The sequence below is a fragment of the Nematolebias whitei genome, chromosome 3, assembly GCF_014905685.2.
Source record: "Nematolebias whitei isolate Nwh7 chromosome 3, NemWhi1, whole genome shotgun sequence".
NCBI classification, from domain to species: Eukaryota; Metazoa; Chordata; class Actinopteri; order Cyprinodontiformes; family Rivulidae; genus Nematolebias; species Nematolebias whitei.
The window spans coordinates 49,987,372-50,001,015 of NC_056500.1; the positions used below are offsets into that span (position 1 = coordinate 49,987,372).

Consider the following 13,644-nt stretch of genomic DNA (forward strand, 5'->3'; position numbering starts at 1 on the left):
CAAATTTACGAGCTCTCAATAAAATCCTGGCTGCACTGTTTTGAATATATTGAAGCTTTTGAAGGTTTTTGCCAGGTATTCCAGTAAACAGGGAGTTGCAGTAGTCGAGCCTGGGGGAGACAAAGGCATGAATGAGTTTACCTTAATCAGCAAAAGTGAGAGATGGATGAAGTTTGGAGATATTTCGAAGATGGAAGAAACAGGTTTTAAGCAGATGCTTAATGTGATTTTCAAATATAAGGTGAGAGTCCATTTTTATTCCAAGATTTGTAACAGAGGTGAAGAGGGGGATGTCTTTCCAGAAAAGGAAATAGTTGTTATAGTTGAGGTTTGAACCTGGTGAGGGGTGCCAATCAGTATGGCCTCTGTTTTGGAGCAATTTAACTGAAGAAAGTTCGGATTCATACATGCCCTTATCTCCTCCAGGCAGGTAGAGAGGGCAGCGAGTGAAGATGTAGATGACAATGGTGAAGATGATGCTCCAGTCCTGATGTAAAGCTGTGTATCGTCGGCATAACAGTGAAAAGAAATGTTGTACTGATTAATAATTTGACCTAAAGGCAGCATGTAAAGGGAAAATAGCAGGGGCCCTAGAACTGACCCTTGAGGGACACCACAGGAGACACAGACAGTCTGGGATTTGGCATTGCCAAGACTAACACATTAAGAAACAGGTTGCATTTTTGAACAGAGTCCTCATGAGATTGTTTAATGGGATTAAGGAGATGATTTATAGTGGAGGAGAGTTGTTTAGAGTTTCCAGGGCAGTTGTTGATGATGTTGGAATAATATTTGGACCGTGCTTCTTTAAGAGAAATGGCGTTGACTTTCTGATGTTCTTTATATGCCTGCTGATATACAGAGAGACCAGATGATTTTACACGTCTCTCAATAGCACGGCCAGCTGCTTTCATTTTGCGCAGTTCAGCAGTGTACCAAGGGGCTGAACGGGAGAAAGACACCAGCCTTGCTTTAAAGGGAGCATGGAGGTCCTGAAGCTCCTGGAGAGATTGGTTGTAGTAATCCACAGAGTCATTTGCAGATGAATGATTGACAGCAGTCAGGGAGTGGAGATCAGAGGACAGAACCTCAGGGGAAATGTTTTTAAAGTCACGGAACTGGATAAGTTGTTTAGGATTTGGAGCAGACGAAGATGAAGGCACTTCCATCCAGGGAGATGACACTGTGGTCTGAGACACTCAGGTCTTATACAGATAAGTTATTGATAGGTACAGTGTCTGTAATCACCAAAAATAGAGTGTGCCCCCTGTTGTGCGTAGGGGCATCAACATATTGAGTGAGATTGAGAGAGTCCAAAAGAGACTTAAACTCTGCTGCCAGAGGGGAAGAGGAATTATCAATGTCGATATTTAAATCTCCAAGAATAATATTTTTCACAGGAGATGTGCAGAAAAAAGTGAGAAGGTCATGCATCTCTGAGTTAAGTGAAACATGTGGTTTGGGAGGCCGATAAATCAATATAAAATTTATCAGGAGGGGGGCTTTGAGGTTGAAGGCCAAACATTCAAAAGACGAAAAGTCCTGAGAAGCTAAATGTGATAATTTTAAATTACTGCGATAAATTACAGCCAGACCTCCACCACGGCCAGTGCAGCGGGCTTTCTTTAGGTAACTGTATCCAGAGGGACAGGCTTCATTCAGATAACTGTACACATCTGGTTGATGCCATGTTTCAGTAAGGCACATGAGGTCCAAATTCTTCTCCAGAATATGATCATGAATAAGACATGATTTATTGGACAGTGATTGAGCATTAAAAAGTTCTATTTTAATACTGGTTGGAGTAGAAGCCTTTAGAAGATGTTTAAGCAGCCTGAAGTCCACTCCACATTTTCCTTGCCACTTCGTACGCTGTGTTCTTTCAGCAATATCAGGGACTACAGAGGCAGCGTTCTGATGATGTAATCGATGTGCGGCAGGACCAGTAGACCAGATGGAAGGGATGGAGTCAGACCCAGCTTGCCGAGAGTAAACGGTTCTCTTCCGAGAGCCTCTATGGACATAACAAGGTCAACGCAGAAGGCCCAGTTTTTTAATGATAGAAACAGAAGGTGGGATGGAGCAGTTCTTAAGTCTAATCAGCTGGGAGGCGGAGTAGGTCAACATCGATGAGCCAGCCAAGCCGGAGGAAGCTAGCACAGTGCTAGCCGCTAACAGCAGACCCACTGCTCAGAAAAAAAAAATCCAAAAAGCAGTGCGATGTAATCCACAGCATAGCACAGGAAAAAATCCAGCAAAAGATGACAACAACTTGAACAATCCAGACGACACAGGAGGTTGACAGAGGCAGCAAGGTAACGGCAACAATAATAGTTGCTAGTTCTTCAAGCAAAGTCCGAGCTGCCATGCTGGAGTTGTAGGTTGACAGCAATAGTCCCAAATTCCAGTTAGGGAGTGCTAATAAGCTGTCTGTATAAGTACTGTTTGGTATGGTATGGTATGGTATAAGTACTGTTTGACAAATTACTGAACAGAAAATAAGTCCAGATAAATGTCCATGAATATAGCAACAGTATAATGACTTTTTAAGCGTGGAGAAGTGGCAAACATACAGCGCCAGGGTCCTCTCCTCTCAGCATCAGGAAATGTTCTATTGCAGCTCAGAACCAACCACAGAAAATGTCTGGAAGATCCCATCGCAACCACACTGTTTAAAGAAGTATTTCCCCGAATTGATGTCAATATTTTGGATGTACTTAATTTGTCTTTAATTAATGGTTATGTACCACAGCACTTTAATGTTGCTGTAATTAAACCTTTACTTAAGAAGTCTGACCTGGATTCAGAAATTCTGGCCAACTATAGACCTATATCAAATCTAACTTTCATCTAAAAAATTCTAGAGAAAACATCTGCAGGTCAGTTGTGTGAACATCTACAAAGAAATAATCTGTTTGAAAAGTTTCAGTCAGGGTTTAGAGCTCATCATAGCACAGAAACAGCACTAGTAAAAGTCACTACTGATATTCTCATGGCCTCAGACAGTGGACTTGTGTCTATACTGGTCCTGTTAGACCTCAGTGCTGCATTTGATATGGCTGATCACAATATTTTACTACAGAGGCTTGAATATGATATTTGGATTACAAGAACAGCTCTAAAATGGTTTAAATCATTTATATCTGATAGATTTCAGTTTGTAAATGTAAATAATAAATCTTCTTCATACACCAAAGTTGGTCATGGAGTTCCTCAGGGCTCAGTGCTTGGGCCAATACTCTTTACTTTATACATGCTTCCATTAGGTAAAATTATTAAACAGCATGGGATACATTTTCATTGTTATGCTGATGACATACAATTATATTTGTCCATTAAACCCAATGAATCCAATCAGCTACTTAGACTACAAGCATGTCTTAAAGACATAAAACCTGGATGACTCTTAACTTGCTCCTTTTGAACACAGACAAGACTGAGGTTTTGGTTTTTGGACCTGAGCACCTTAGGAATGAATTTTTCAGTCTTTCTCCTTGCTTAGATGGCATTAATCTGTCCTCCAGCTCTAATGTTAAAAATCTTGGTGTTATTTTTGATCAGGACATGTCTTTTATCCCCACATTAAAAACGTTACTAGAACTGCCTTCTTCCACCTGCGTAATATTGCTAAAATTATAAACATCTTGTCTAAAAATGATGCAGAAAAACTGGTCCATGCATTTGTCACATCTAGACTGGACTATTGCAATGGTTTATGATCTGGGTGTCCAAATACTTCTTTAAAACGTCTTCAGTTTATCCAAAATGCTGCTGCCAGAGTCTTAACCGGAGTTAGTAGGAGAGATCATATTTCTCCAGTTTTAGTTTCTCTCCATTGGCTCCCTGTCAAATCCAGAATAGAATTCAAATTCTTACTTCTAACCAACAAAGCTCTCAACAACCTAGCTCCATCTTATATTGCAGATCTTATTGTTCCATATTTTCCTAAGAGAGCACTTCGCTCTCAGGCTGCAGGTTTACTTGTGGTTCCTAGAATTTACAAAAACAGAATGGGAGGCAGATCCTTCAGTTATCAGGCTCCTCTCTTGTGGAACCAACTTCCAATCTCTGTCCATGAGGCCGACACATTATTCAGTCTTAAAACTAGGTTTAAGACTTTCCTTTTTGCTAAATCCTTTAGTTAGTGTTGGCTTGGGTTTCCTGAGCTGTCCCTTGGTTATGCTACTATAGGCTTAGACTGCTGGAGGACAAACTGACCACACTTTTCACTGTGCTACTGTCTTTACTTACTCTGCTAAACCTGTTTTGTATTTGTAATTATTTTTTCTATCCTTAACATGTGGGTTTTTTTGTCTTTCAGGTACACCTGGACCTATATCTGGACGTACCAATCTATGTCCGTTTGTCTCTCCTTTCTGTCTCCTCAAACCAGCTGGTCAAAGCAGATGGCCACTTGTCCTGAGCCTGGATCTGCTGTAGGTGTCTTTCTTTTAAAAGGGAGTTTTTCCTATCCACTGTTGCCACTGTGCTTGCTCAGGATGAGAGATTGGAATGAAGTCAAGATTCAACTTGTCTGCTGGATTCCTTAGATAGAGAACTTTACTAATTGGCTTTTATGTATGTGAATGTTCCTGTAAAGTGCCCTGAGACAACTTGTTGTGATTTAGCGCTATATAAATAAAGTGAATTGAAATAAACTGAATTGAATGAATGGAGTTCTTGATTTAAGTGAAACTGACTGGGTATCAGGCCTAAAGCTACATTTTAGGTTTTTTAAAGCTGAAATCTGAGACCTCCTCCTCTGTTTTAAGATGGTATCAAATTCACACGAGAAGATGTAAAAAATGGCAGACTGGCTTTCTTGGACTGTGAGGTCTCAATTTCTGATAGAGGACATTTGCAAACTGAGGAGTACCGCAATCCCACCCACACAGACCAGTATTTGCAGTTTGACTCCCATCACCCTTTGGAGTACAAGTTAGGAGTCATCAGGAATCTGTACCACAGAGCAGACAGCATCCCCGCTAACTCAGGAGCCAGGCAGAAGGAGAAATCCCACACAAGACAGGCTCTAGAGCAATGTGGATATCCTAACTGGGCCTTCCTGAAAGCAAAGAAGAAACCCAAACAGGACTCCAGTCAGCCATCAGGTGAAAAGGAAGAACACAGACCCAGGCCAGTGGTCATTCCATATGTTGCGGGAGTATCAGAGAAACTGAGACATTTATTTTCTAAACATAACGTCCCAGTGGCTTTTAAACCCCAAAACACGTTACGGCAAAGACCGGTTCATCCCAAAGATCTAGTCCCCTGGCACAAACAGAGTAATATTGTGTATGCTGTTCATTGTCAGGAGGGCTGTGATCAGTCTTACACCAGGGAAACTAAATAGCCACTGACCAAAAGGATGGCCCAGCACAGAAGCTCCACATCATCAGACTAGGACTCTGCAGTCTACCCTCATCTCGAGGCCAGCGGTCACTCTTTCATGGATGAAGATGTTCACATCCTTGATAGAGAGGAACGATGTTTGAGAGAGGAGTAAAGGAGGCCATCCTTGTGAAACGAAACCGTCCATCATCAAACAGGGGTGGAGGCCTCCGTGTTCAATGGTCCCCCTCTTACGATGCTGTGATTGCTAGTATCACTCAGCCTCATGTGAATAGCAAACAGTCATCAGGGTGCTAATGATCCATCGTTAGCCTGATGGTCCTCGTTGATTATCTTAGCAGTTGGTTTGGCAGTCAGCAGCAAACTGGTTGATCCACTATGATAAGGTGCTATTTATAAGACTGAGGTGAATACAGCACCTCAGACTGAGGAAGTCTTTCGGATGAAAGATGAAACCTTTCGAGCAGCAAAGCGCTGCGAAGGCCTGTTGTAATCGCTCTGTTCAGGCCCGAGCTACATTTTTTTCTGCCAAATGATTTGGCGTTTTGGGGGCCTCGACATATTCCAAAAGGCACCAAATTTGGCGGACACATCAGGACTGGTGAAAAATTATGTATTTTAAGGGCGTGGCAAAAATTGCAACAGAAACGGATCAAGATCGCCACCTAGAAATTTTCAAAATACCCTCCGCCTTAACCTTAGTTTGTCATAGAAACATGAAATTTGGTAAGCTTGTCCAATTCTCCAAGATGCACAGAAAACCCTCTGGCACCAATGTTGTACGATAAATAGGAAGGTGGCCATTTTGGAATGCTGGCCTAATTTTCACACCTTTTTGATGGTTTACAACCTCTGCATTTGAACAAACTCCTCCTAGGGATTTTGCTCAATCGGTTTCAAACTTGCCCATTTTGGTCAAAAGGCATGGGGAACGCAAAGTAATTTAAACAGTTCGTTTCGGAGCATGCTGAAGGGGCGGGGCCAGACCTCAAAGTTTGATATCTGTAGCCATGAAAAACAAAATGCTAATAGCTCCTACACAAAAACTGTCTGAGACATCAAACCTTCAGTGATTGATCCACATCCGGTCCCCTTCAAGAATGAATGGTCAAATCATGACATCACTTAAGCCATGCCCCCTGACAACAGGAAGTATAAAGTTTTACGTTGAATGATCCCTATCTGACCCCTGTTACCTGATCAGCATGATAGTGTGTCCAGTGACCAAAGACATGTTGGTGTAACTTGCTTTCCAACACTGCCAGTTTTGGGTGGAGCATGTGGGCAGCGCATCATGGCGAAGTAAGACGTAACACAGTCGCCATACATTTGGCTCTAAATTCCATAGTTTTTAACCGAGGTGCACCAAAATCAGTATGATCAATCATTATCCACCCCTTGAACAGGAAGCTATGATACGTGGCCAATATCCTCTACAGTGCCCCCTAGAATATTTTAAAACCTTAGCCCCAAGCCCTTTTTTGACCGATAACTCTGAAAATCGGTGAACATCTGAATTGTCTCAGGACCTATGAAAAAGTCTCTTGGAGCCCTGGTCCAAAACTAACAGGAAGTCAGCCATTTTGGGTCAAAGGGTCATTTTGGGACATTTCTAATGGCAAATTTTAACAAACTCCTCCTAGGGATTTTGAATGATTGCTTTCAAACTTGGTTAATATGCTCTTAACACATTGGGGAGTAAATGTTATCAAAAGCTTGCATTTTTGTTTATATTAAAGGGGCGTGGCCAGACCTCAAAGTTGCGCTTCATGCCATAAATTTCCAAACGCTATAACTTTCACATTGAAAGATCGAAATGCACCAAACTTGGCATGACTCATCCCTGTTGGATGTTCAACGATCCACTGTCATATTTGGATGTCATCAAAGCCCGGCCCCATCGAAACAGGAAGTCTCTTTTTTACTTGGAATGCTCCCTCTTTGACACCATTGACCTAATCAGGATGATCCTGTGTTAGAAGATAGATAAGATGGTCTGACTTGATTTAAAGAGCAAAACGTTTTTGCTCGAGGATGTGGGCGTGGCAAATCAAGAAGTGACACTGTTGCAATATTTTTGGCTCTAAAATATACAGATTTCAGCCGAGGTGCACCAAAATCACTGTGATCAATCATTATCCACACCTTGAACAGGCATCCATGATAAGTGGCCAATCGCCTCCACAGCGCCACCTACATTATTCTTACAGTTATAGCTCAGTGATACATCGTCCGATCTGTACCAGATTTATTGTGCCTGATCAGTGAGCACTAGTACACACATTGCTTTTGTTCTTTAACAACTGACTCAAGTGTACCCCCTAGATTTTTCCAACAGTTATATCTCAATGATACATCATCCTAGATGAACCAGATTTTTGGTGCGTCATTTGTGAGCATTTCTAGACACATTGGTTGTTAAACATTTGACTTGAGTGCGCCCCCTAGGTTATTCTAAAAGTTATATCTCAGTGATATATCATCTGATCTGCACCAGATTTTTGGTGCGTCATTAGTGAATAATTCTAGACACATTGGTATTGTTTTTTAACTTTTGACTCCAGTGTGGCCCCTAGATTATTTCAACAGTTATATCTCTGTGAAATTTCATCCAATATGTACCAGATTTATTGTGAGTGATCAGTGTGCACTTGTAGACACATTGGTATTGTTTAACATTTGACTCAAGTGTGCCCCCTAGATTCTTCCAACAGTTATATCTCAGTGATATATCATACGATCTGTACCAGATTTTTGGTGTGTCACTAGTGAGCACTTATAGACCCATTGGTATTGTTGTTTGACTTTTGACTCCAGTGAGCCCCCTACATTATTCAAACTGTTGTATCTCAGTGATACATCATCCGATCTGTACCAGATTTTATGTGCATCATCTGTCAGCATTTCTAGACACATTGGTATTGTTCTTTAACATTTGACTCAAGTGTGCCCCCTAGATTATTCAAACTGTTAAATCTCAATGAGATATTATTTGATCAGTACCAGATTTTTTGTGTGTCATTATTGAGCACTTCTAGACACATTGGTATTGTTGTTTAACTTTTGACTGAAGTGCACCCCTAGATTATTCCAACAGTTATATCTCAAGGATACATCATCTGATCTGATCCAGATTTTGGTGCATAATCAATGAGCACTTGTACACATATTTTTAATGTTCTTTAACATTTTACTCCAGTGCGCCCCCTAGATTATTCCAACAATTATATCTAGGTTGATACATCATCCTATCTACACCAGATTTTTGGTGCTTCATCATTGAGTACTTGTATCTACATTGGTAGTGTTCTTTAACATTGAACACTTTTAGACATATTGGTATCGTTCTTTAACATTTGACTCAAGTGCGACCGCTAGAATATTCCAAGTTATGTCTCAGTGAATTATCATACGATCAGAACCAGATTTTTTGTGCATAATCGGTGAACACGTATAAACACATTGATTTTGTGGTTTAACATATGACTCACCTGCGCCCCTTCTCATACTGATATGGGCGGAAGGCGATTGCAAAGTTTAGGCATATGCGCACCCTGGTGGACGCGTGCAGGAATGGCATGAGAGCATTCATGACGGCGACTGGGAGGCATTTCTGGAGCGGTCGCTGGTGATGTCGAAGGTTCGGCGAATGCGTACCCTGGTGAAAGGGCGTGGGATGGGAGTGATAGCGTTTGCAATGGCGACTGGGCGGAGTCGCTGGAGCTCCAGCGGTCGCCGTAAGGCCGGAGCGGAGCTTTGCTGCGAGGGCCTTCAATGCTGCTTGTAGCTTTAATTTTTTTGTTTTTAATGTCCAGAGGACCAGATTTAACTTTTTTAGATTTTTCTACCTGGATTATTGAGCATGCATCAGGATATGTATTCTTGGATCTTTACAAAAACCTCACCAATATGACAAACATTAATCTGTATCTAATCTTAGCTATCTAGTCTACTCTAATCTAATCTAGCTATTACACTATCTAAACTTAGTTAAAAGTAAATCATTTCAAAACTTTAACAACAGAAAACCTTTTAATACAACTTTTCAGGCAAAGTACAGAGTAACTTTTTGTCTACAACCAAATGTTATAAGATGTACTGTTAAATAAGAAATTTCTTACTTGAAGAACTCCATAAAGGAAAAGCCATATCCATGTTGTTCAGCAATTCCTGCACACACAACATTGGCTGATGCTCCAATTAAAGTACCATTTCCTAAAACAAAATAAAAACAGAATAAAAACTGTTCATTTAGTTTTAAAAATCAATTCTCAATCATAGCATAACATTTTTAAACTAAATTCCAATTTTGCAATCCTAGAATATGTTAAATCTTTAAAATTTCACAGGGGTTCATGCCAACCTGATCATTCAAACCTCAACATCAGTGCTGCATCACACAATTACAGTATTTGGACTGAAATGTTATGAAATTCCTGCCAAAATGTGCCCCAGAATGCAGTAGTTGTACTACAACTCATTGCTGCCATTATGTTTATTTGCAAAAAAATATTCAAAGATATTTATAGTATGCAGTCATGGCTGGTATCAATAGGCTAGGAGGGCTAAGCCCTCCCTCCTGGCATTTACAATAAAGATTTTAAAATAAGCAACTTAAAAATAACAACTTAAAAATACATTTTTAGAAATAATGTCACATTTTGTTAAATTTACAACAAACTGGTGTCAAACCGCCTGGGGAAAATCCCAGGGTCATTCCAAAGGGCTAAATTCTGACAGCCCCGTTCTGTTACTGTTCCGTCATGGTTCAGAATGATTGACAGATGTCTTGTCACACCTCCTCAGTTTGTGGCTCATTGGGGCTAATGTTGTTCAGCCCAGGGTCAGCTCACGGCCACAGGATCCATCCAATGAGAATGGACTACAATAACGTGGCCCGAGCACGAGTGTATGTGGGCATGGTTTGGTGTAGACTGAGTAAACGTGATGGCAAGCAATATTAGCATAAACGAGGTGGATTATTTAATCAATAATCCCTTTTCCTTAATATATATTGAGGAAAAACTGGAGGTGAAGAGGTTGGGGCTGGACAGACCTGGATATTCAAATCCAACAAAGAGAAAACCATGCTGTGTAACCATGTTGAACTTGGCTGGATAATAATTCAACTCGGTCCAAATAATGTCAACCTGTCAGTTCGTTTTTATTCTACTTATAGTTTACTCTGCGTTGTGTTTAATGATGACCAGAAGATGAGTGTTGAACTGAATGCTCTTTAATCTGCATAAAAACGTGCACTGGTCAGAATCATGGGCTCATCGCAGTGAGTACAGCACCTCCTGCCATCTTCTCGTTGATTGGAACTGCTGTACAATACACCTGTAACAAGCCAATGTCTAAACGGGAGCTTATACACGCACAAGAGAGTTCTTTAAATTATTTTTCAAAGGTTAGAAATATGATAAATTTGTAAACAACAGTAAAATCAAACTCGCTTGGACAAATCAGCTTAGAAGTGCAGGTAAGTAAGTAAGTAAGTAAACTTTATTTATATAGCACTTATCATAGATACAATCACAAAGTGCTGTACAACAATAAAGAAATAAAGGCTTAAAATAAAATAAAAATAATAACAACTCATTAATAAAAACAGTAAAAACAGCTGGAAAAAAGTAAAACATTTGACTAAAAGCGTGTCGAAATAAAAATGTCTTAAGCTGCGTTTTAAAAGAATCAACAGAGACGTACACACGGAGAGACAGGGGCAGGGCATTCCACAGGCGGGGGGCTACAGCCTGAAAGGACAGGTCACCCCGAGTTTTAAACCGGGTCTTAGGAACCTTAAGAAGGTTCAGCGCTGAAGACCGAAGGGTGTGGGCTGGAGAATAAGAAATCAACATTTCAGTGATGTACTGGGGAGCCTGACCATTTAAAGCTCTAAAAGTCAAAACTAAGATTTTAAAATTAATTCTAAATTCAACAGGCAGCCAATGAAGAGAAGATAAAACTGGTGTAATGTGAGCCCTTCTATTAGTTCCTGTTAAAAGCCTCGCAGCAGAGTTCTGGACCAATTGGAGACGAGCAACGGCAGTTTTGTTAAAACAAGTAAAAAGGGAATTACAATAATCTAAACGAGAAGAAATAAAAGCATGAATAATCATCTCCAGGTCAGATCTGGATAACATTGCCCTCAGTTTAGAAATGTTTCTCAGATGATAAAAGCAGTTTTTTACCAGAAGCTTTGAATGTTTGTCCAAAGACATGGACTTGTCGAACAGAACACCGAGGTTTCTGAGGTTCGGCTGAGAAGAGGAGCCCAGAGAATCGAGGTGTTGTTTGATCCAAGGAACTTTCTGTTCAGGGGCAATGATCAGGGTTTCCGTCTTGTTAGAATTTAACTGAAGGCAGTTGTTAGCTAACCACGCCTTAATATGGGAAACACAGTTTACTAATTCAGCTAGCTTGTGTAATTCTGAGTCATAAAAGGAACAGTAGAGTTGGGTGGGGCATGCTGTATTTACTAAACAAAAATCCGCTGTTTCGACCGAAACTTCAAAATAATCTGCCATTCACACATTCCATGAAAATTAACTCCAAACAAAACTGAATCATCTCACTGATTTGACTTTACGTAGGAAAATAAAGAATTTCTGAAATAAATCAATTTCACCTATTTCATACGAGGAAGAGAGATCTCTCAATAATAATAACAATGTGCAATGAAAAGTCTGCAGTTATGAGCTAAAAAATATCAAAATACAAAAAAATAAATTTGTTGGGGCCCATTCACCAGTCTTGGTCTTTTAAAACAAAAACAAAAGCACCGGGTCAGCGTTTCTATTCCCAGGTTTTCCTTCAGGTCTGGAGCGCAAAGACTCTTCAGGAAACAAGACAGATCCTTGTCCCATGTGGCAATTAGTTGAGTTGAAAATGAAGTCCTCTTGAACCCTCAAGGGTTGGGTCAAACTTCACCAGGAAGCCCCAAACATCAGCTATCCTGGTCAAACTCTGGAGCTCCACCACTCCTGCTGCATCTCTCCAACTGCTTCACCTGCCACACCCCCGTCTCCCCGTGCTGCCAAACTCCTGTCTCTTTTTATAAGTTTGGGTAAAGCTGTGACCCAAACAGGACTCCAGTCAGCCATCGGGTGAAAAGGAGGAACCCAGACCCAGACCAGTGGTCATTCCGTATGTTGAGGGGGTATCAGAGAAACTGAGACGTTTATTTTCTAAACATAACGTCCCAGTGGCTTTTAAACCCCAAAATACATTACGGCAAAAACTGGTTCATCCCAAAGATCCAGTCCCCCGGCACAAACAGAGTAATGTTGTGTATGCTGTTCAGTGTCAGGAGGGCTGTGATCAGTCTTACATCGGGGAAACTAAACAGCCACTGGCCAAAAGGATGGCCCAGCACAGAAGATCAACATCATCAGGCCAGGATTCTGCGGTCTACACTCATCTCCAGGCCAGCGGTCACTCTTTCAAGGATGAAGATGTTCACATCCTGGATAGAGAGGAACGATGGTTTGAGAGAGGAGTAAAGGAGGCCATCTTTGTGAAAAGAAATCGTCCATCATTAAACAGGGGTGGAGCCTCCAGGTTCAACTGTCCCCCTCTTACAATGCTGTGATTGCAAGTATCACTCAGCCCTCTGTGAATAGTAAACAGCCATCAGTGTGCTAATGATCCATTGTTAGGCTGATGGTCCTTCTTGAGCATGTGATCAGCTGGTTTTGGTTGTCAGCAGCAAAACTGGTTGATCCACTCTGTGAAGGTGCTATTTAAGAGACTGAGCTGAAAACAGCACCTCAGACTGAGGAAAACTTGGATGAGAGACGAAACGTTTCTAGATTTTTTTGCTTTGTTTTGTTTTTTGTTTTTTTTGAATGTCCAGAGGACCAGATTGAACTTTTTTGGATGTGACCCAGATAGTTTCCTCTGTGGATACTTTGAAGATAAAATACACATTTAAAGACATTCTTGCATCTATAATAATACATACATTTTATTTGTATTTAAATTATTTAGATTTTATTCTCTGTGGTAAACTTTTTTTTTTTTAAATATGCCATCTTTATTTTAATGTAATGTTACAGATCAAATAGCCATCACCACCCCGATGACTTCTGCAGTCAGAAATGTAGCACATTGAAGAAGATCAAGTCGTTTCTCTGCAGCAACATAGGACAGGAAAGACTGAACGTGCTGGTCGCACTATCTATTGAGCAGGAATTCATCCAGAGATCACCTGACTTTAATGAGGAGCTCATTAATCTTTATGCGTCCCAAAAAAGTCATTGGAGTGAGCTTCTCTTTACATATATATAT

At 40.7% G+C, this 13,644-nt stretch overlaps 1 protein-coding gene across 1 annotated transcript in view; it reads right to left on the bottom strand.

Annotated features, from left to right (window-relative positions):
• The window catches only part of oca2 (oculocutaneous albinism II), a 659,230-nt gene that overhangs the window by 12,032 nt on the left and 633,554 nt on the right, over nt 1-13,644 (bottom strand). The window contains exon 24 of the mRNA XM_037698314.1: nt 9,474-9,567. Within this exon, the coding sequence (XP_037554242.1) occupies nt 9,474-9,567 (94 nt within the window). The remainder of the gene's footprint in view (nt 1-9,473; nt 9,568-13,644) is intronic.